The sequence below is a fragment of the Chionomys nivalis genome, chromosome 20 (genome assembly GCF_950005125.1).
Source record: "Chionomys nivalis chromosome 20, mChiNiv1.1, whole genome shotgun sequence".
Classification (NCBI taxonomy): Eukaryota; Metazoa; Chordata; class Mammalia; order Rodentia; family Cricetidae; genus Chionomys; species Chionomys nivalis.
In genome coordinates this window covers 41165571-41189536 of record NC_080105.1, presented here as the reverse complement: position 1 = coordinate 41189536, position 23966 = coordinate 41165571, and the positions used below count along the sequence as shown (strand labels likewise).

Here is a 23966-nt window from a genome sequence, read left to right as displayed (position 1 = left end):
ACAAAAGAAAATGTAGTAAAAACATGCCTGATTTGGATATGATGGGAAGATCACAATCTGAAAAGAAATTTGCAGTATACTTCCTGTTGAGGAAGAAATGGATTTTTTTTTTTCCCTAAAATAAAAAAGCTACCAAAGTAAAGTTTCACACAGCAAAGGGTCAGGGCTGTTAGTAAGAAACTCTGAGCAAACCACTTGTTTACTTCATCTGAGTTGACTCGGGTCATTAGGCTGCAGAAAGAGCTGCGCTCCTCACCTGAGTTGATGGGAGGGTTTCGGATAACATCAGTAATAATCTTCTGAACCTCTGGGGTCAGGCCAGCTCGCTCCATATCCAGGGGATAGCCAGCTTTCGCTGCCTGGGCTAAGTGCATGCCAATTGCTGTGAGAGGCAGAAGCCTATTCTCGGCTATGCTGTGCTGCAGGGGAATAGCAAAAGAACCAGTGAGTTAGAACTTCTCCCACATCTCGCAGAAAGAAAATATCTTCAGGAATTCACTGAGAAATAAGCAGTGGACAAAATTTTCATTTTAAATATTTCTTTAAAACTACTATACATAGACCACCACAGATTCTATTCAGTATACTGATTAAAACAAAATCAGCCAACTTTAGCCAAAAATTCAATGCCCCCACCTTCCCTCTATTCACAAAGCGGATGGTGCTAGCTAGCCATCAGCCGCTTTATAAGTCTGATAACTGTTTCAGTCCTTTGAAAACATAGAAAGCTGTACTGTAATCTCTGGAGACTGGACATGGTGCTTTGGCTACATGAATTTCCAAGAAGACAATCCCTCCGTGCTCAGCAATGCTGCAAGACTGCAGAAACGCTCTTTAGAAGAATACTGAGAAGACTTCAGTGTTTTAAATAGGCTCTGTTCATAAAATAATAACTATAGTTTAATAAGAATGCTTGTTCACCCTTATCATACTACTGAACTTAAGATAATAATGACCGATTTTGGAAAATGTTTCCATAAAGCTTTTTAAACACATGAGGTTCCAAACACACTTACAATTTGTATTAGCTAAAAATGTTTCTTTAAACAAAAAGCATTGGTACTCAATTATGCTAACAGTCATATTTCTTTCACTATATTTAGAAAGTCTGTATTTAGACTGTGTGTGTGAATGTTGATTCATTCACAGAGCAAACCATCTAGGGCACTATTTTCATCCTTCACAAGTAGGTGTTGAATTGCTTTCATTAAATTTCCACTATCTCCATTAAAAAGTCTGTTCCATGTGTGTATAATATCGGGGTTATTTGATACTAGGCATCAAGTTACCTCCAACTAATTGTATTATTGCTCATCACTAATTAGTCCTCAGATGCATTTAATTTTGTGGTTAACCAGCAAGACCCTCTTAAGACTCCAGGGAGGTCTAGATAATCAACAATCATTTTTCAAAATCAAACACTTCATAATACCATAAGACATAAATAAAAGATATTTCATTCATCACATAATTAATTATAAAATGTAAAATATTTTATATATTATTACTGAGTACCAGAATATACTTTATTCACAAAATCTGGAGCCCATTCCAAACTTTCTTGGCAACTATATTCAGTTACTGTATATCCATGGTCAAATCATACATATAAGGTATACTCAACAAGTACACGGTAACGTTTACATAAGAGTCAACTTAAATTCCTATTAACCATGTATTTTATTTAAAAAGTAGCTAATGGAATCACTTGGTTTCTTGGCTAGTGGTTTTTCTAATTTTAAGTGAGGAACTTGAAGATCTAGATATTCTATGTTAAGGCCTGTGCATCCTTCTTTCCATCCGACCATAAGATAAATAAAGTGTGTCCTGATGCATGCGGACAGGAAAAGCAAGCCCTGACCCACATGAGCTGCTGCAAATCAGTTAAATATCAGAGAGGTCAAGGATGCAGAGCAGGGGTCTCATACTGCCCTGTTTTAGTGACATACTCTCCATCTTACAGAATAAAAACTCAAGAGCCATAAAGACTATGTTAGAACAAGGAAGAAATATTAACTATGATCATTTTTCACAGTGATAAGACTGTAAAAAGAGTGGCCGACATAGTTTTGGAGGAAAAAATGGAGTAATGCGTGCTGGAAGACACAGAATGGAAAACAAATTCTTAGAAAGTTACTTTCGGATCTTTGAATAACTTCCAAAAACAGAGTACACATCATGCCTTCACAGCTTTGTGCCTTGTTTCTGTCTAACTTACAGGATTTATTTTCTCTGGCAGTGCTTGGATAGAGCCCAGGGGCTCCCACATGGTGGTAAGTGAAGGCGCAAGAGACTAAAGCCTACAGACATTCACAACACAAAACTTCTCATATTTCATGGTTAATGATATAAAGAACGCTGTATCTATATTGGGCATGATTTGGTCATGTTCTGGTTTTGTGTTTCTTATAATATATACACTGACAGTTTTAACCTGGTTATAAAATGCTTCTGCAGCACTTGCTCTGAGCTACTGCTGTGTTCTCCCTAACTGTGAGACAGTCTCTGTTAAAATAACTGTGGTCACACTAGACTTGCTGCTGTTACCTGACATGGACAGAAAATCAAAGATGAGACTCACTGGATGCCAAGAAGTAGCAAACCCCAAGTCACAGCTTCAATACTAAACAGCTGAGCAAGCACAAGTGCAAACTCACTGAAGGCACACTTACCAAGGACATTTTATTTTCCTGGAATAAAGCGTACGTGACAGCCACAGACTGGGGGAGTGAGCATTCTCCATTTTTCACTTCCTGACTTTTCTGGTCCTCTTGAGGTTTTGTACTCGAAAAGAGGTTTGTCTACAGAATTTCAGATGCAGCACAAATAATAACAATAGCATGACAGACATAATAATACCATCAGTCACCAGAATGATCAACATATGTCTGTGAGGCATTACAGGAACACAACACAAAATCTCCAAATAACAAAGTTTCCATGGGTAATGCAAAGAGATGATGAACTGTTTACATGTCGATTTAAAAGGCTAAATAAGCTAAAGACCATGCAAGAAACTTTCTCATTTCCTCTTTGGCTCATAAGTAAGACTACATAAGAGCTATATAATGTTCTAATTAATACCTCTAAATTAATCCCCTAATCCTCTGGAAGTGAACACTGAACAGAATGAATATACAAGTTTGCATGCTATAATCACACAATGGGCAGACATGCATCATAGGGAAAGATACCCTCACTATACTGGTATATGTATATAATTGGTATGGAAGGTCCTTCTGTCTATGTATTGATTTTATTGGTTAATGAATAAAAAAAAATTGGCTTGACCTATAGCATGGAAGGAGAAAGGCAGAGTTGGAGAGAAGTCACGGAGCTGCCAGAGATAGACGCTGCGAACTTTACCTGGTAAGCCACAGACACATGGTGATATACAGATTAATAGAAATGGGTTAAATTAATATGTAAGAGTTACCCAATAAGAAGCTAGAGCTAATGGGCCAAATAGTGATTTAAATAATACAGTTCTGTGTGATTATTTTGGGTCTAAGCTAGCCAGGCGGCCAGGATAAACAAGTGGTCTCCCTCCAACATATAACTATATATGTATATATGTATTCATATATATGCATTTATGTTAAAACATTAAATAATTAGTTGTAAAACATACATCCCAAGTAGAGCTCTGGCCTTTAAGCTCCATATGAAACCTTAGATAGAGGGCTGGATAGATGACTCGGTGGATAAGAGCATGCGCTGTTCCTCTACAGGACTTGAGTTTTATTTAGAGAACCCAAATCAGATAGATCCCTCCCTACACACATGCACGTGCACACACACACACACACACACACACACACGATTAAAAGTAATAAAATATTTAAAAGATATATTTTAAAAACCCTCTTAGATATAGTTTCTCATGAAATACCCAAAAGAACATGTTACTATAACCACTGATGTAAAACAGCCTGAGTTCATTTTCTAAGTGTACAGGTAGATTTCACATAAAGGAGAATGTGTTGCTTCTGACATGGTCAAAAGTGCTTGCTCTAAAAGCTGCTGCAACTTGAGGGTTTTACCTGAACACTGTTCACTTGACAGAAATGTTTGATGACTTCCAACAGAGGGGCCAAGAGAGCAGCTTTGCCTTCGGAGACCCCATCGATCTGTTTCACATTTTCAACAGTAGTTGGTCTGTTGTTTACAAAAGAGGAAGGAAGAGCTGTGAAGAAGCCACTGAGACAGAATCACTCCAAGAAGACAGCTGATGCTCGGTCTAACAGTGTACTCGATAACTGTATACATTTCTGCAATCAAAACCAGAGCTTTCTACAGATGGTCAAGGCACGTAATCCCTTTCTTCACCTATAGATCTGCTGTATAAACAATTAACAAATGAAAGCGCCACCTCACTCTAACATCACAAAAACTCAGTGCAGGTATTAAGTATTCATTAACAAGCCATTATTAGAAACAAATAAGCTAAAACCCAGCGTTCCACTTGGTTACCATATCACTCTCAGAAATGAAAGCCATGAGGCTCTGAATGGGACAGTAAGAAAGGCTAAGAAACTCAGAAGAAAGTCTCACTCGTAGTTCTTCCCTGTGAAATGTCTCTGGTAGCAGCAAACGGGCTCGCCAGGCCTTTAACTCAGTATGTTTGAGTCTTTGTTTCTTGAGTTTCAGGTCTGCTTTAAGTCCATGCTGCTAATTAGAACATTTATATACTAAATGTCCTTATTAGTCTATAATCTCTATGCTCTACCTTTAAATCTAAACAATACCCATAGAATCATAGAGCTCATTTTTTCGATTATGTCCAATATATCCAAGACTACATGATGTCTCCTTCCTAAAATCCACCAGTGATTACTCTTGCACCATAAGTGCTATCTCTGCATGGTAGTCATCTTAGAATTTGTATCTATTTCCTTAACAAAATACTAACATGTGAGTTGCTGTGTGTTATCATTAGAACATCCTGCATTAAAGTTATTCCTATTAAGTAAAATTTAAGAACAGAAACAATTTATTTATTTATTTATTTATTTATTATGTATACAATGTTCTGCCTGCACATATGCCATCTCTCCAGCCACAGAAACAATCTTTTAAAGGAACCAATAAACAATACTTTGGAAATAAGTTCTAATTTATTTAGAACTAGCTGAACCCCTTGTGTTTCTTGCTAAGTGATATCAAAGTCACAACGAGGTGGGAAATTGGTAATTTTAGTCACAGAATTTAAGTTCTAATGTGTGATATACGTTTACAACAAATTATACAGAAAAGTAAATGAAGCAGTCTTCAGCATAGAAGTATCTTTAGCAGTCACCTGAATGGCCCTGATAAATTCAAGGGAGAGAAATTGGCTGATTAACATGATGGGAGACACCATGGAGGAAACAACAATCCAGCCAGACCTTGAGGATTTCTTCAGAGGAACTGTGAGGAGCCAAGGAATTCAAGGCAGAAACAACACACATGAAAGGAAAGGGGACACTGCCTAGAAACAGTAAGCAATTCAGGTCACAGAAACCATTCCAGATTCTGTACTGAAATGAAAAGGTAGTTTTAAGTCAACAAATAGAAGGGCTTGAATTCAAAGTCCAAGAAGTCAAGATCATGTAATTAGTTTGTTATTAGCATATCCGATGTGAGGGAGGGGTCAGTGGAGAGGCTTCATTAGTAAAGCAGGTCTGGAAAGGTCTGAAATAACCGAATATGAGGAAAGGCACAGACTGACAGACACAGGAGTGCTGAAAGGAGGAGAGAGACTCAGAGGAATGAAAACAAAAACAAGGTTTTAAATATGGCATTAGGAACATCTTAGTATAACTAAAAACTCAGAAATATAGAAAGAAGGGTTCAGGTGACCACTGGGTACAGAGGGGGGGTTGTGATAGATTTGGTTTTATAAATACTGAATATGATTTACTCACATGGAGATATGGAATTAAAGGCACCTAAGATCAGGGCAGCAGCATGCGGGATGTGACAGTCACATCTCAGGCTGAAGTCATGGTCATAGTGTTACCTAGCAATAATACCTTTTAGAAATATATTATATGAGAGAGATTGGAACATAAACAGTTTACCTCATTTTGGCCATATCTAGTAGAATCTTGTTTGTTGCCAGAATAGCCGGAGGCACATCCATTTTATTAGCATGTTTCTGTCTCGCTTCTACCAACTTGGCATATAATACAGTCTAGAAAGAAACAAAGAAACAAAGGGGCTTTTGAAAATGCAGTGAGAAAGAAGTTGCCTTTACTTTTAGAATTCCAGGTACCGCTTTCTTCCTTAAGATGAGACAAGCGGATGCCCATCCTAGATTGTTAGCCACCCACTCATAAGCTGATCACCGTGTCAGAGAAGTCTTACCCTTGTTTCCAGCTCTTGGGCTGAAATAATGGGTTCTGAGGAGCTGGAAGATTTTCCTGGTGATTGCGTCCCGACACTAAAATATTTAAAAGAAAATTAATATACTTTTCTTCTTCCCTCGTTTACTTTTTATTCCATATATCAAATAAGAATCTTTCCAAAACTAACATTTATTCTTCACAATATAAGTAAGACAATTTGTGCTTCAATTGCAACAGCCTCAACTTTAAGCATTTTGGATGAGATAATGCACGATAATGCTATAGTTAATAGTATCTCTTAGTTCTTTTACAGTGACTTAAGGAAAGCATCTACCAGTCTTTCTTCTCAACCATGCACTGTTATCCACAGAGAAGATAATGCTTTTTAACCAATGGGAAAATAGTCTGTTCTTGCTGTGAAATCACTGACACTGGTTAGCAAGCAACGACAGCAAAGAATTAATAGTTATTAAGATTTTTTTTCAAAATAAAACAAGCAAATATATGACAAAAGATACAATTTTGTTTTGAATTTTCAAAAGCTGTAGAGAATGTATGAAATTATTAGAAAGGAAATGTACTGGGAGGCAAACCAGGTATCTCACAAGAAGCACTTCTCACTGATAGGCTAATTACAAATAAGAAAAGCTGTAAAAATGAAATTGTATTAGATAGACTTCTACAAATGATGTCAGATTTTAAGTTTCTACTTCTTGAAAATAAGAAAGTAAATGTATTTAGGATTCTAGAAACGTTTGTAAATTTCTTTGTTCCAAGAATTCATAAATTATAATAAAAAAAATTCATCCCCACATTTATCAAATCCTATTGCACCTGACAAAACATAGGCAGCCCAAAGAGATATTGAGTTAATCAAGAAAATTATAACTGTTCTTTAATTTGCATTACTTTATTTATTGTGTAACGTGCACACATGCCACAGTGCATGCACGAAGGTTTGAAGGCAGCCTGAGGGAGCCAGTTCTCTTTCCACTTTTGTGGTCTTCAGGAATCAAGCTCAGGCCATCAGGCTTGAATACCAAGCCTTTACCCCCTCGGTCATCTCATTGGCCCACTTTAACTTTTACCTTGGGTTTCATCGAATCTTCAAAATGACAGGCTATTAGCATAGTGACTTGTAGAAAACCAAAATTTTACTATCCTATTTTCTTGAAAACTTCTGAGTGACATCATTAACAGAAGTGTAGACAGAAAAAGTTCGATAAAAATGTGCTATAAAAGGCAACACAACTGAAGCCCTAATAACCTCTGTGATAGTTACTGGCAACTGGACAGGATCTAGAATCACGTAGGAGACAATCCTTTGGGTATTCATTTAGAGACTAGGTTAACTGGAGTGGGAAGATCCACTGGAATATGGGGGCACCATCCCATGCACTGGGATCCCAGACTATATAAAGAAAGGAAGGGAGGGAGGGAGAAAGAAACGGAATATGAATATTCATTTCCCCCTGCTATCTGACTATAGGTCAGATCAGCTGCCCAAGGATCTACTATCATGAGCTTCCCACATGACAGAGTATACCCTCAAAATGAGCCCCAACATAAACTCTGACTTCCCTAAGTTGCTCTTGTTAGGTATTTTGTCCCACAAACATGGAAAATAATGAATGCAATCTACCAAAGAAAATCCCAGGAACAGGTAGATTCACTGCTAAATTCTGCCAAATCTAAAACAAACAAGCATCAAAGCTTTGTTTTATACAATATAAAGAGAAAGAACACTACCAAACTCATTTTATGAAGCTATCATTACCCTACCACGTAGGATAAAAGAAGATAAGGGTGTGGGTGTGTGTATGTGTATACATATGTTTGTGCGCACGCACACACAGAGAATGACAGAGAGAGAGAAAGAAACACACAGGCATAGAAAGACACAGAGAGACAGAGACAGAAAGAGAGGCAGAGACTGAGAGAGGCTGTGAATTGAGTATAAATATAAAAATAAACTTACAAACAAATTTCAAGAATACACAAGGTCATATACCAGGGCTACATTTCAGGGCTACAATGATGGTTGAACAGAATATATAAAGACACCAGGATGCTCTTCAGGACACATGATCATCTTGATGTGTACAGAAAAAGCCACTGACAAAGTTCAACAGCCAGTCATGAGAAAAGCCCTGAAGAAATTACAAACAGAAGGAACATACCTCAACATAATGAAGGCTACATACTGTAACCTACTCTCAACATTATAATAAATGAGGAAAAACGAACAGATTTCCTCTAGAATCAGGAAAGAGACAAAGTTCCTACTTTCTTCATTCTTATTCAATATAGTGCTGAAAGGCTAAGTTAGATAAGAAAAGAAACAAAAGGATACAAAAAGGAAAGGAAAAACAAATTATGATCCTATTCTTAAGAGACGCTAATGATTCTACCAGAAAACTCTCAGACCTGATAAACACATTTTCAACAATGAAATATGTTGCAAGATGAACACACTAAAGCCAGTACCTTCCCTATGACTCAAATAAAGAACTTGATTAAGAAGCTGGGGGTAGGAGGACCTCACTCACAGTTGCTCAAAGCCTAGGAATAAACCTACCAAAGAAGTAAAAAGCCTTCTGCAACTTTAAACTTTGAAGAAAAATGTTGAAGACATTAGAAAATGGAAACATGTCCAATATACACAGATTGGCAAAATATGGTGACAATAGCTAAATTACAGAAACATCTAAGATTGAACATAATTTCCATCAAAATTCAAAATACGCTCTTCATAGAAAGAGAAAAAAATCATAAAATTCAAAGAAAAGCACAAATAACTCCAAATAGCAAAAGCAATCCTAAGCAGAAGGCAAATTGGAGACATTACAATAACTTATCTCAAATTATACTACACACGTACAGTAAAAAAACAAATCAAAATTAAACAGGGCTGACACAAAGGAGACACAGGGGTCACGGGAATAGAGTGGCAGACTTAACATCAAGCTGTAGTTATTTGATTTTTAATAAAGGCTTCAAGAATACACAGTAGAGAACAAACAACAAAGGATGCTAGAAAAAACAGATATAGGTAGATACAGATAAAGATTTAGATAAAAGAAGAAAAATATGTCTGTATTTCTGACCCTGCACAATTTTTTTTTTCTGAGACAGGGTTTCCCTGTGCAACAGTCCTGGCTGCCCTGGAACTCACTTTGTAGACCAGGCTGGTCTCAAACTCACTGACATCCGCCTCCCTCTGCCTCCCTCTCAAGTGCTGGGATTAAAGGGCACCTGCACAAAATCTTTAATAGACCTAAAATTCTGAAATTGTTATAAGAAAATACTTTGTGGTAGAGACACAGGCAAAGACTCCACAGAGCAGGACACAACCTCACATGAGGTTGAATGAAATCCAAAAGCTTCAGTAAAGCAAAGGGAGCAATCACCAATGAAAAAAGAAACCTGCAACACAGGAGGAAAATCTCGCCAATTATCATATTTAACAGTGACTTACTATCTAGAATACATAAAGAACTCTCAAAATAAAATACCAAAAATCCAAAATCAATAGGTAAGTAAGCCAATGAACTGAAATGACAGGTCTCAAAGGATTAAAATAAAAATAGCAAATAAATATTTAGGAAGAAATGTTCAACATCCTCAGCCATCAGGAAAAAAAAAAAAAAAACCTGTTTTGATATCTCATCTCACTCCAGTAGAATGGGTATCATCAAGGAAACAAACAACAAATGTAGACAAAGATGTGGGAATAAAGAAAGTCATATTCACTGCTTATGAAAATATAAATGCAGCCACTATGGATATCAGTATGAATATTTCTCAAAAAAATAGAACCACCATATGATACAGCTTTGGGATATATATTCAAAGAACTCTAAATCATCATACTACAAAGACACCTGTCCATCCTTTTTATTGGCTTCACTATTCACAAAAGCCAGGCTATGGAACCAAACTAGATGTCTATCAACATTGAACGGATAAAGAAAATGAGATACATGTATACAATGCAGTTTTATTCAGTTGTAAAGAATGCAATTACAACATTCACAAGACAATGGATAAAACCAGAGATGACTATGCTGAGCAAAATAAACCAGACTTACCGTGATAAATGTGTTATTTACATTTTCTCTCACATGTAGATTGAGATATCTCTCTCTCTCTCTCTCTCTCTCTCTCTCTCTCTCTGATGCTAAACATTTCCTTCTAAATATTTATTTGCTATTTTTATTTTAATCCTTTGAGACCTGTCATTTCAGCTCATTGGCTTACTTACCTATTGATTTTGGATTTTTGGTATTTTATTTGAGAGGTGTGTGTGTGTGTGTGTGTGTGTGTGTGTGTGTGTGTGTGTGTAACAAAAGTAAAGCACCATGAGAACTGGGGCAAGGGTCTGAAAGGTGAGGGGAAGTAAACATAGTAATGGGATCCAGCTGTCAGGAAAGCAGGAAGAATCCTAGGGAAGACGAAGGGACCTAGCAAGAGAGGAAGGAAGCATGGAGGAAGTGGAGCAGGTAGAGGAAGGAAGTATAGAAGTGAAGCGGGTAAAAAACAATGAAGTACACGATACAGGTACAAAAATAACCTACGGAAACAATAATCTAAAAGTGTTGTGTATGATTATTACTAGCACACAAAGAAAAGGTCGAAGTGACTACAGAAAACACCAGTCAAGAGCAGACACCTCGTCCTTCGGGCACCACATTGTTAAAGAAGCAGGAATAATTTTACATGTGATGTAACTGAGAGGCTGAGAGGTGATAGTGAACAATAGTTTCTAGAAACAAAAATCTGATTACAAAAATCCAATCTTCCATAAATGAGAGCAGATAAAAGGAAGCTGCAAGAAAGCAGACAGACAAAAAGGGGTTAAATAGAAGAGAAATGAGTAAAACCTAAAGTCACCTCAAGAAAAAACAACACTATTATTATTATTTGGCTTTTTGAGATAGGATTTCTCTGTAGCTTTGGAGTCTGTCCTGAAACTTGCTCTGTAGACCAGGCTGGCCTCAAACTTACTCCTGAGTGCTGGGACTAAAGGTGTGCAACACCACCACCCAGCAAAAAACAAAACAAAACAAAAAAACAAAAAACAGAAAAAGAAAAACTAAAGAGAGACAGTTATTAATATCAAGAAATATACGCCAGGCAGTGGTGGCGCACGCCTTTAATCCCAGCACTCAGGAGGCAGAGGCGGGCAGATCTCTGTGAGTTTGAGGCCAGCCTGGTCTACAGAGCAAATTCTGATACACCCAGAGCTACACAGAGAAACCCTGTCAAAGTTTTCGTATTCTATTTGTAATATTTGTATGGTTACAAAATTATAAAAAAGAATAATGACAAATATTGTGCTTAGGGAACTGAGGAAAGAGAAACTCACCATAATAAAAAGCCAACCCTATTATATAAAGTTCAAAAGTGTTCAAAAGTGCACCATTTAGAAAAAGGGTTGCAAACTCCAGAGAGATCAGTTAAAAGATTTGAGAATGACTTCTAGTATAGAAGAGAACAAATTTAGGGAGGGAGGGCATGAGCTGTTGTACTTTCTATAAGCCTCAACTTATCAACTGACTTTTTATATGTGCTATTTAATGAATACTTGACTGTATTAGCACGTGACAATGGATGCGCTGGGAAGAGAGCTTAGCTGGTGCTGGTCATGCAAGCATGATGACTGAGTTTGATCCTCAGAATCCACACACTGTGAAGGCCAGGCGTGGAGGTGTACATTTATTATCCTGGCACTGGGGAGATAGAGACAAGTGGATCCCTGGAACTCACTAGTCAAACAAACAGCCTAGCCTACTTGATGAGCCAGAGGCCAGTGAGAGAATTTAAAAAAAAAAAGAAAAAAGAAAAAAAAGTGAATGGGTCCTAAGCAATGAACCCAAAGTTGTCCTCCAGCTTCCATATGAGCATGCACACATGTGAAGTTTCCTCCCACAGAAACATGGAAACACACACACACAGAGTGGTAGATATGTTACCATCCTGCTTACTCTTGTATGCTAAGTCTATATTCTAAAATGAATTTCTGGACTATTTCATAGGTATCCCAAACTCAATATATCACTAAACTCTTCCTTTTTAACCTTAGTCCCTAAGTATCTAAATCCCTTCAAACCATTTCTTATGCTGCCCACTGAAAAGAAAGACAACATTATCATCCTCTACTAAAGAACACCTTCAAGATCTCCCTTTTCTTAACCCACTGTCTTTTCAATCAGAGAGTCCTAACACTCTATTTCCTGATTTACAAGACTATTGTTTTCTCCTCTGTGCCCACCGCCACATTCCTCCTCTCCAGTACCATTGCCTCTTGTAAAAACACTGAAGTTAACATCCCTGTTTGTGTTCTCACCACAATTCTGAGCTGTCTACAATCTATTCTTCACAGGAATGATCAAAAAATTATCACCCCAGGGACCACTACAAAAACCCATTTATTTTACTTAGACTTACAGGTAAAGAATAAAGGTCAAAAGAAGAATATTTTATAGGCTGTCAGGTCACGCAAACTTAAAGCTGCAATGTCTCTAATTCATGCTCTCTAAGAACATAGCACGTAAATCGCCTTTCAGATTGTCTATGCTGCTTTGATGACAGCTGCGAGAAGGGCCGACGCAATGGAAGTCTTGACCTCAAAGCCGGAAACACTGCCTGACCCTTCAGAGAACAGCCTGCAGCCCGTGTTAATGTGTCACTGTTGGCACAACACTGGCATGCCACTGCTCGTTTACTGAACACGTGTCTTAGCTCTCAGCTGCCTTCAGATCGACCTAAAGGGTCAACAGACATTAGCAGGGTCCAGACATGCTGGCCTGTATTTACTTCTCCAGACTTCAGCTGACCGTTCTTACTACTAAGTACTCTCTAAGCCACTGCTGAGCTGTGTAGTAATAACACCTTTTTTATATTTAACTAATGTTTTGCCTGCGAGTATATATGTATGTGCACCACGTGTGTATCTAGTGCCCACAGAGGTTAGAAGAAGGCATCAGATTGCCTGCAACTGTATCTACAAACAGTTGCCAGCCACCATAGGGGTGCTGGGAACTGAACCCTGGTCCTCTGCAAGAGCCATAGTGCTCTAAACCACTGGTCCATCTCTCCAGTCCCATGGACTGTAGTTTTATGTGCCATTCTCTGGACATCCCACTGGATTGTTAACATTGGGGGAGTGTGGTAACAACACTGTAATTCCCTTTGAGTCCTGGGGCCTCAAATGGTGTCTGCATTACAAAGCAGCTACGTGAAAAACATTTCAATGTAGAAATGATTCACGATACTGGGTGGACACTGTCATACATACTTCTCAAACTATATAAATAAAACTTTAGTAATTGCATATCACACAGCCAAACAAAAAAGAAATTGCTTATGCTAAGGAAATTACTGTGATAGATGTTCTGTCAGATCCAAAGGAGTGTTATCTAAATGATCGAAGCACAGAAAGTGTGTGGGTCTTACAGCATGTTCACTTTAACCTCATATGAATATAAATATAGTTCATTTGATCTTTGTGTATAATATAAGCCATGACACTTCTCTTATCTGGTTCTCAGACAGGATATTAGATTCTATACAGTTTCCATACTTCTATTATGTCAGCAAGTCACACAGTAAGATTAAAAATATGAACAGCTGGGTTTGCAGCGCAGCGATAAAGGGCTTATCTAGCACAAGCAGGTCCTGGGCTCCTTCCCCAGCACAAGAAAACAGCAAATTAAAACTACAATGGGAATTGTAGCTTTATTCTCTAGCAATTTTTTACATTTCCAGTCTTATTACTATAATACTTTTATATGAAAATGGGTTGGGAATGTGTATTCCCAAATACATAATAACAGTAATTAAAAGCTAGAGGTGGGCAAATATAGAAGTGGACCAGCAATGTCATTAGCTATATATTCACAAACAGGTTAATGGCCTGACCCTTGATATATTTAACTTCAGAATGAGAATAATTGTGGCCACCTCACAAACGGTGTATCAAATGCACTAGGAACAAAGATGCCCAAGAAGCATGATCGACCACCCGAACTTCCCACTTGTCTCTTTTACTCATTCTTGATCCACAGAGACTGTGTTCTGATTTTCACCTGTTTTTGCAATGAAACAACCCAACAACTAACAGACATTTTTCTTTAGGAAAGAACGGAAATAGTAATATCAACAATATTAGCAAATATAAAATATTAAAATTGGAACTCTGTACCTTTTTTTAGGAATGTCACTCCCAGAAGATTTCTCAGATGCTTTGTATGAATACATTCTCTCCAAATTAGACTATTTTTCCACAAATAAAGTCCATCAGAAAGAAATTAAAAAGCATTTAAGTACAAAGAAAAGAAGTTTTTTTTTAAAAAAAAAAAAAGCTCACAATAACAAGTAACCAAGTCTTCAAAGGAATAAGCCGTCAAGTCTCCACCTCTGAAGACTTTAAAGGCAGTTTAAAAAGAAAGAGCTCCAAAGACAGTCCTAAGACACAAAAGCCCGAGTTACAGGGGTGATTCAGCTCCATGTCGACACTAACAAGCGGGAGTGGACACCACGAGACTTAATTCACCACTTGCCCATCACCATGTTCTACTTAGCTAAGGACAACCATGCATAAAGAATCTGTAGTAGTTACTGAGAGACTAGCAAAAGAAAAAAGTAAATATATGTCCATTAGCAGATGGGATGGGTGTGGGCCTTAGTGAGACTATTTAGGAAACAGGTTTATTTATTGCCAGTAAGTATCGTCATATATTAAAAGCCTCAAGATAAATTATTTATAAAATAAGCACTAAAAGAAAAATAAATTTCTTTGTGAAATACTTCTACTTCTCTATTAGCCCAAGAAGTCATATCATATTTTTATTCTAGCCATATAATTTCTCCCTGTAGTTTATGCTTTTTCTATGTGCTGTTCTTCTAACTAGCAGCAATGTAATATAGGATTCTAAACCAGGAGCTGCACCCATGAATGAAATACTAAGAACCACCTTGAAAACAAACCTGCTCGGCAGTTAATCCAATTGGCTTGACATCAGAAGAATGTTGCTTCATTTCTGAAGACACAGGAGTAGAACTGAAAAACGGTAAAATTAAAACGTCTAAGTTAAGATGTAATCAAACAATTCATGAGTCATCATTCTACTCTTAAAACACTGATTTCCCAGACAAAAGAGATTCAAAGAAAAAACCCCGATACAAGATCACTAACATCTGCGCTGATATTAAAAAGCAGGCGCAAGCCTACTACCTTCCTACACGTACACTAGGGAGGTGATTCACCAATTCTTTATCATCATCCCATGTTGCCTTAAGCAACAGGCAAGAGAACTTGCTTGTTCTTCCTTTTATTTTATATGGCCATGGGGGGGGCTGTAATTCGTAGCTTCAATGTAACAGCAGTATGTACAAAAGCACAGAAATGCATTTCCAAGTCCCTTTCCTCTTTGCACCGCGCAACATTGCACAGTTACAGAAGGTAAAAGCAGGATTTCCTCAAGCCCATTTTCTTCTGTAAGGAACACTTCTTTAACCTTATCTCTGAAAGCAACTTCCTACGGATTGCAGTCGATACCTGACATCCTCCAGGAAAGTGTTCTATAGCCTACCCTTCCCTAGCACTCCCTTCTACCACTCACGCTCCATGATACAACTGATTTTACCTGTACAGTGTCTATAAACCGCTAGAATTTGACTCACTTAAGTGAAACCAGAAGATTTCAAGATAATGGGGAAAAACTGAAGGAAAAAAGAAAAGAAGAACCTTGGCAGCCGAACCTTCCTTGGACACATCTCTTCATTGGCTTGAAGGATAAGACTCGGAGGAGACTGCGTACTGGCTTCGCAAAGCCATTTTCTACCCTATCAAAAGCAAGAAGAATCTTAATGCACCGTGGGAGGGACTGAGACAAACAGGTAGATCTCTGTACTGTTTACCTTTTTTGTGAGGGAGCAAGTCTTTACAAACTTGTTTTGCTTGGGAACTTCTACCAATAATCCTTCAGCTATGAGATGGTGAGAAAGGGCCTTCCACCAGCTCTCTGCTCGGTCTTTGCCAGCACCAAAAAGCTTGTGACGGCGATATTTATCGGCAAGACGCTGAGAATTCTGAAATCGGAAATAAAGGGTCTAAGATTGTATATTCAAATAAACAGGCCAAATAAAGCAAAAAACCTACCTAGCAATTCTTTGGGTTTAAAAATAAATTTCAGTTTTTAAACCTCTTGGATTTTTATGTCCCTCCTTTTTGTTCTGAACACTCAATTGCCAAATGTGTAATGAAAATAGTATTCTGTCTTAAATATGGAAAAATCCTCACATAATTCAGATGCACTTCCCAGTGGATGGGTTTGGGTATGTCTGGAATATTTCATCTTTGCTATGACTCGAAACTCTGGACACCAAGTGTCTAAAAATGGCAACAATTTTAGAAGAGGAGTGATAAAAGAAAATATGACCAGACAGTCGGGCAAAATCCATGGTTCCACCGCGTGGTTATTTCTCACTGCGTGGTTACTTCTCACTGCACTAGTGCTCCTAGCACTTACAAAGTCTACTTAATGCTGATCACCCAAGACGCCTACACAAACAGTGCATGCTGAATAATTGATGTTGGGGTAGTGACGGTGGAACTCTTAGGAGAGACTCTTTAGCTGTTAAGTTCTAGAAACATGAGTTGTCATATGCAAGTTTTCTGCCCTGTAATAGAGGCGACTCCACTACAAAGTACTCGTCTCTTCCCTGCAAGCTCTTACTGCCAATCTCACTCATTCTATCCATTTGACTACTTTAACCGTGCAGGGTAGTGTATGTCGCACGGCATCACAGAAAATTACACGTGTATGATGTCACTGAGATGACGGTGATGGATTAAGATTCATCTATCATTACCCCCTTCTACTGTGCTCTCTATCACACAACTGGAACGTCACAAACATTTCTAGCTTCATCCAGAATTCTGACCATGATCTGAGTTTCTGTTAATCAGATGTTATCATTTGCATGACAAGTACAGGCAGGATGGGAGACAAAGCCCACTCCCGTACAATATGTGCAAGCACGCATGGATACAGAGGGTCGCACGTAATTGTGACCCAGCCGTGTTAGGATCTCAACATAGAATCATCGCTCGCAAGCTTATGCATCTGAAAAACTGGTCCTCAGCTGGAGATTCTCCTTTGAGAGGCTGTGGAATCTCCATAGATGGACGCATGGCAGGTGAAATGGACCACTGGTGGCAGATCTCTGAGAAGTTACAGCCTGGCAAAACTTCTAGCCTGCCATTGCTTCCAGTCTGAGTCCTGCTTCCTATAAGCTATGGTGATACAGTCAGCTGTACACTCCCAATATTATGGACAAATCCATATTAACCTATGCCTCCTCTACTAGGAAGGACTGTATCCCTTGAACCATGACCCCAAAATAAACTTCTCCCTTAAGTGACTTCTACCAGGCATCCGGTCATCATGATGAGAAAAGCAATTAATGTAGGTGGACGTGGTACTCTTTCCTTACTAATAATCCTCGTGGATGCCAAACCTCATTGTGGTCAGTCTAAGTAAATTTCTCAAATCACACGCATGCTGGCTGAATTTGTTTTAAGCACTAATACACAACATGGAGACTACAACTATTGAAGTGTACTGTAATCGCCTCTGACAAAAGAATGTGTTTCTGTCTATACCAAATAAACAGCAAAACTGTGGAAAGAATGTTATTTTGTTTGATGATAGCAGCCATTTTGATATACATGTAGTCCACAATATTCTTCCTCGGTATGCAGTCAGGTTTCCCTGATTAGCCATGAAGAGCTGCTGGGTAGTAGGAGAGTCTATTGTTTGCAATTAACACCAAAAGGATTGAGGTGCCTAACTAGCATTACTAGTTCTCGACACTAAAGATGATTGATTACTCTAGCCTTTTTTCTTCCTAAGTGAAGAAAAAAAAAAAAAACTAAATAGAATGTACATATTTACTGGGATGGAGTAATGAGGCTTTTCTTGGTCAGTAACAAAATATCTCTTCCCTTTATGATCAATAATCATTGTGAATATGGTGTACTATAAATTTACTGTGTAAATACGTTATGTAACCAAGTTTCCATGGTAACCACCAGGCAGAGACCGAAGCCTCTTTATTCCTTGATATGTTACATCTTTGTTTTAAAACAATCCTATTCCTGGTACAGCTAGATACTCAAACTAAACTGAGCAACGTGTTTCAAAACACCACAATAAAGACTGTTAAAAATATTTATTCTTTTTTTATTTGTATCAGTATTTGCCTGTATGTACGCATGCACACATGTATGTATGTATGTATATATGTACATATGTACACCATGTGCATGCAGTGCCTATGGAAGCTAGATGAAGGCACCAGGTTCCTCTCAATCTGGACTTACAGAAGATTGTGAGCTGCCATGTGGGTACTAGCTACCCAATCCAGGTCCGATGCAAGAGCAGAGAGCGCTCTTAATCAGTAAACCACCTCCCCATGACCACAATAAAAATTTGAACAAATACTTCATGACATCTGACTCTGAGCAAGAAATCTGCATTAACTGCATAAATGTTCTAGTTAAGCTGGATGACGGTGGTGCACACCTTTAATGCCTGCACTAGGGAGGCAGAGGCAGGAGAATCTCCATGAGTTCAAGGCCAGTCTAGTCTACAAGAGCTAGTTCTAGGACAACCAGAGTGCTATCCAGAGAAATCCTGTCTCAAAAAACAAAACAAAACAAAATGTTCTAGTTAACTTTCCAAGTTATCCACTAGATAACCAAAACTACTCATCAGAGATAAAATATAGTATCTATTTTGTCATTTTTAGCCCTGAGAGCCTGTATGTACTCCAGGGAATGTAATCTCGCAAAGGAAATTTTCATACTGTTCTTTAACTTTAAAACTCAACTTGAAAAAAAATAAGGTTCAACAAGAGGACTTATTACAGAGTGTAGAACCTAAGAACTGATGATAAAAGCTAGTATAAAGAGAACTGATGACCAGGGCACCCCACCCAAGGAGTGGGCAGCTGGAGAGACAAAACCTTTGCACTAGTATCTGATACAACAGAAAATGGGGGAGAAAAAAAATGCTACTTCTCCAAATTAACTTCCTCAAAAATCAAATTGCTTTTTGTAGTAAATTTTTTCTTGTTGGGAATAGCATTATCTTTTATCATTCTTCCCTCTTTTCATGTTCAAATCTCTACATCAACTATATTCTTCCTACAGCCTCACAAGGCAGAAATTCCTGTTTCCCCCTTCACAATTCCCTGACTCCCCTATGCGTGCTCTTCCGACCTCAGCAACAGTCCCCGACCATCCACGTGTCCCGTGTCCCTTTCTGTACCACGTTATCCTTATTTTCTCCCAAGCAACACCGTCTACACTAGGCGTTGATCCTCATCTAGTTCAGTACTCTAGGCTCTACAAAATAAATGTAGTGCCTTACGCAAAATAGATGTTCAATAACTCAAGAAGGCTTAAGTTTCTAGCTAACTCCTCCTCCCCCACCATTTCTCATTCTTTCCAGTTCCTATAATCCAAAGACATTCACAGCTTACATTTCAGCGGTTCAGTAGGTAATTCTGTATGAACCAAGGGCCTTGTGCATTATAGACAAATTTTCAGTATTGAGCAAACCCAACACATACTGATATATTTCAATTATATGAAATAATTCGTCTAGAATATTAAAATGCACAGCCCTCTCCTATCATATAATTTTAAAAATTTGGAGAGTGAGTAAAACTACCAATGGTTACAATTGACTGTGGTAGCACATGCCTGCAATCCACATGCCCAGGAGATTTAGACAGGAGAATCACAAGGGCCAATCCAAGCATGATCTTGTCTCTAAAATGCATACATACAGACATACTTACATGACACAAACACACATGCACACATGTATGCAAACACACATAAATCTATCAACATTTCTAACAGCCGCACAGGTCAAATCTCTGGACTCAGTGGATAAAGGACTTGATGTCTAAATATGAGGACCTGAGTTTATGATCCCAGCTCCTATACAGAGAGTAGATATGGCAATCAATTGCAAACAATCAAATGTCTCAATGCTAGACTGAAACTCTAAAACGTCTACAAGAAAGAGTGTGGAGTCCACGTGAGAATACAAGCTCAGGAGAGAACTTTCTGAAAAGGACCCCACTCATCTAGAAAACAGGATCCCTAATCGACAAGGAAGATTTCATGAAATAAAAAGGCTGCACTACAAAAGAAACAGTTACTCAACTGAAGAAGCAGCCTATAGAATGGAAATACAAGCCACGCATCTGACAGAGGGTATGTAGAGAATATACAAAGATTTCAAAAATTAAACACCAAGAAAACAAACAAAAAGTAGGCTACAGAACTAACCAGAATTTTCAGAAGAAAGACAAAATGGCTAGGAAATGTTTTTTAAAATATTTACCATCCTTGGCCATCAAAAATTCAAGGTGAAACTACTTTGAGAATAAGATTTTTGTTTTTAGAAGACAAGAAATGCTGACATGATCTGGGGAACCCTTGTGTACTATCTGTGGGAATGAAAACTGGTGTTAAACCTCTTTAAGGGTGTAGCCCCTGGTAGGTATATCACATTCCAGCAGATGACCCCATACCCATCACCAGGGTGAGAGGAGGGCATAAAGCTGGGATGGGGTGCAGAGGTGCAGAGATGGATCTGGAAAGAGTTGGGAGAATAGTGGAAGGTGATTATAACCAAATTACAGTCTCACTTACAAGTGGATCCTACCAGTGAACATTTAGAATAGTGTGTTTCATTTGGAGATCTGTAGAATCCAAGAAACTAGAGAGGGATCATTAGTAGGGGTGGGGGAAGGGAGGAAAATCTTAGCAGAGGGGGATAACAGAACACGTGATGTAAAGGGGGAAAGGGCAAAGTGGGATGAGAAGGTAGGATGGAGGAGTAGGTGGGGAGGATGGTAACACTAAAGGTTGTTTTAAAAGCCCATATGAAAACTTACTATTTTATAAGCATCCTACACACACACACACACACACACACACACACACACACACCAGAGATTAACTGAAGTTACCCTACACACGGGCTAATCTACTCAAGGAAGCCACAGGTCACCAACCAAAGAACCCAGTGTCATGTGTGGGACACCCCCTCTCTCTCAAACTGTTGTTCAGTTTGTCCTATAGATCCCCCAAACAATACAGGCCACTGCCGCTCTTAGTTTCCCACCAGAACTTGGGTGCAAGGCTGCATTGCTAAAGACACCGCGTGCTTTGGCCACCGGCCATGGAGAAGTCAAGCCGGTACTGACCAGGAAGCTTCCTTTTTCCTGGCTAGCTTTCACAGTACTAGAAGGTGTTATGCAGCCTGCTAGGGGAGAAAAAGGCAAGTCCTACCCAGCTGTTAATGCTGTGCAACTAACATCTGGCATGTCCAGATGTGCCCAAAGGTACAATAGTGGCATGAATATTATAGGGTTAACAAAGCACTTTCTGACAGGATTTAAGCATCTTCCTTTCCCTACCACTCCCATGCCCACTCCACGGGAGGAACTACATCCAAGATAAATCTAACCAGAACCTTTGGTCGGGGAGCTCACAGGTCCCAGGGATGAATATATTACTGTTATTTTGCTAAACAGACATAGAATAAAACTCGCCTCTAAATTCCTATCCCTGTACCCGCAGGTTAGTACCACTCTCAAGCCTCTTCAGAGGTTCTTAGTGCAGTGGATGGTGTTAATGCAGACACTCGCAACTGCTCCAAGTACAAAGAACACGTGTCTGTAGAGAGTTTATCCACAAGCAGGACATCTATGTTACACTCCTTCCTGCAGCTCCAGGTTCATCCCAAAAGGGGTATAAAGATTGTTAAGAGTCAGAGGTCATACAGAACTGGAATTGGAATAAACAGTGTCTTTTGGGCATGACAGACCACTGCACCCATTAATTCACAGCATCTGTGATTGTCTGCACACACTCAAGCTAGTATAATTTTCAGCAAGGGGTAAAGAGGTTCATGAGCCCCTACTGAGCACCTGATGGCTTTGGAAGGAGAGAATCATTCTTCTTTAAGGGTGTAGCCCCGGTAGCTTGGACACATGCCAGTAGATGGCCCCATACTCACCACCAGGGTTTGGGGAGGGTATAAAGTTGGGATGGGGTGAAGAGGTGGAGGGATAGATCTGGGAAGAGTTGGGAGAATAGTTGGGGGGTGATTATTATCAAAATACATTGCATACATGTATGAACTCTTGAAAAGGTAATGAAAATAGTTAAGAGAACAAGCTGGATGCATGTGGTAGCACTGTCTACAACTGTAGCACTGGGTGCAGGTGGTAGCACCGTGTACAACTGTAGCACTGGGTGCATGTGGTAGCACTGTCTACAACTGTAGCACTGGGTGCATGTGGTAGCACTGTCTACAACTGTAGCATGTGGTAGCACTGTCTACAACTGCAGCACTGGGTGGCAGGAACTGGAGTCGGGACAATGTCAAAGACTCCAGGCAAATCGGTCTATCTAAAACATTGGGCTCCAGGTTCACTGACAAACTGTCTCAAAAGAAAAATAATAATAAGAGCAAACAGGCGAAGACACTCAAATTCCACCTCTGGTGCTCACATGTGCACACATAGGTGAGAGCATCCATACACATGCACACGTGCACACACACACAGAGACACATCCCAATATAGTATCTAAGTGTTATCTAATTCTGAGGCCATGATAAGAATTAGCACTTTAATAAGGCATTCAGGAAGAAGCCAATCTTATGTATGTAAATGATCATGTTTTTCTTTAAATTACAGCATTGACTATGTTCTGACATGTTCAAATAATGTGAGAGGTTTTTACATGGTGAACTGTTCAGTCAGTGAATACAAAGTTTTCCAGGCAATACTGATGACTTTGTAATCAGACACATTAAAACAAAAACTGAAACTCCACTTTACAAACTTATGGATAAACTGAGTTCATAATATTTAGAAAAACATGTGTGACCGAATCAAGCCCTACAGAAACCATATGTATGTTCATTAACATCATCTCTTCAAAGTCACTCCAAAACTGGCAGCTATATCATCTTACATATTAACAATACCTACAAAGGTATTAACTTGTCCTAAATTGGAACAACTTGCTTAGTTCTCGAGAGAATTACAGTTATAATTTTCCAACAATATCCCAGTAGATATCAGGATCCATGAACACAGGAGCAGGTGACTCCCCTTGTTCTCGCTATCGTTAGCATTCACAGATTTCCATTAAGTGATACTTTTTCAAAGCTTTACACTCTTAGCTAGCAAGGGTAGTATAAAGTTTCACTGAGGGCGAGCTGCTTAATTTGAGGACTCCCAGAAGGCACTGTCAGTATGAGAGGTCTGACTTGGTTTTCAAATAATAAGTGAAACCCGATCCCTCTTGTGACCACTTGAAGTTTGTCTAGAAACAAACTTTATTGATACTGGATATAGCTAGATTATACCAAATTAAAACAAGGATAGTTTATAAATTACTCACACTGGATATAAGGTTTTAAAGTGACAAGGATAGAAATTAACGTATAGGTTTAAATTATTTGACAACGATAGAAATTAACGTATAGGTTTAAATTATTTGAGCTGATCTGCAAAGCTGATAAAAGTAAA

General features: G+C 38.7%; 1 protein-coding gene across 2 annotated transcripts in view; it reads right to left on the bottom strand.

Annotated features, from left to right (window-relative positions):
- Wrn (WRN RecQ like helicase) overlaps nt 1-23966 on the bottom strand; it is a 95069-nt gene that overhangs the window by 11983 nt on the left and 59120 nt on the right. For both annotated transcript variants that reach the window (XM_057752778.1, XM_057752779.1), the window contains exons 24-32: nt 16254-16424; nt 16081-16178; nt 15321-15393; nt 14536-14606; nt 6349-6424; nt 6063-6175; nt 4044-4158; nt 2673-2801; nt 257-419 (exon numbers count right to left, since the gene is read on the bottom strand). In XM_057752778.1, coding sequence (XP_057608761.1) covers nt 257-419; nt 2673-2801; nt 4044-4158; nt 6063-6175; nt 6349-6424; nt 14536-14606; nt 15321-15393; nt 16081-16178; nt 16254-16424 — 1009 coding nt within the window. The remainder of the gene's footprint in view (nt 1-256; nt 420-2672; nt 2802-4043; nt 4159-6062; nt 6176-6348; nt 6425-14535; nt 14607-15320; nt 15394-16080; nt 16179-16253; nt 16425-23966) is intronic.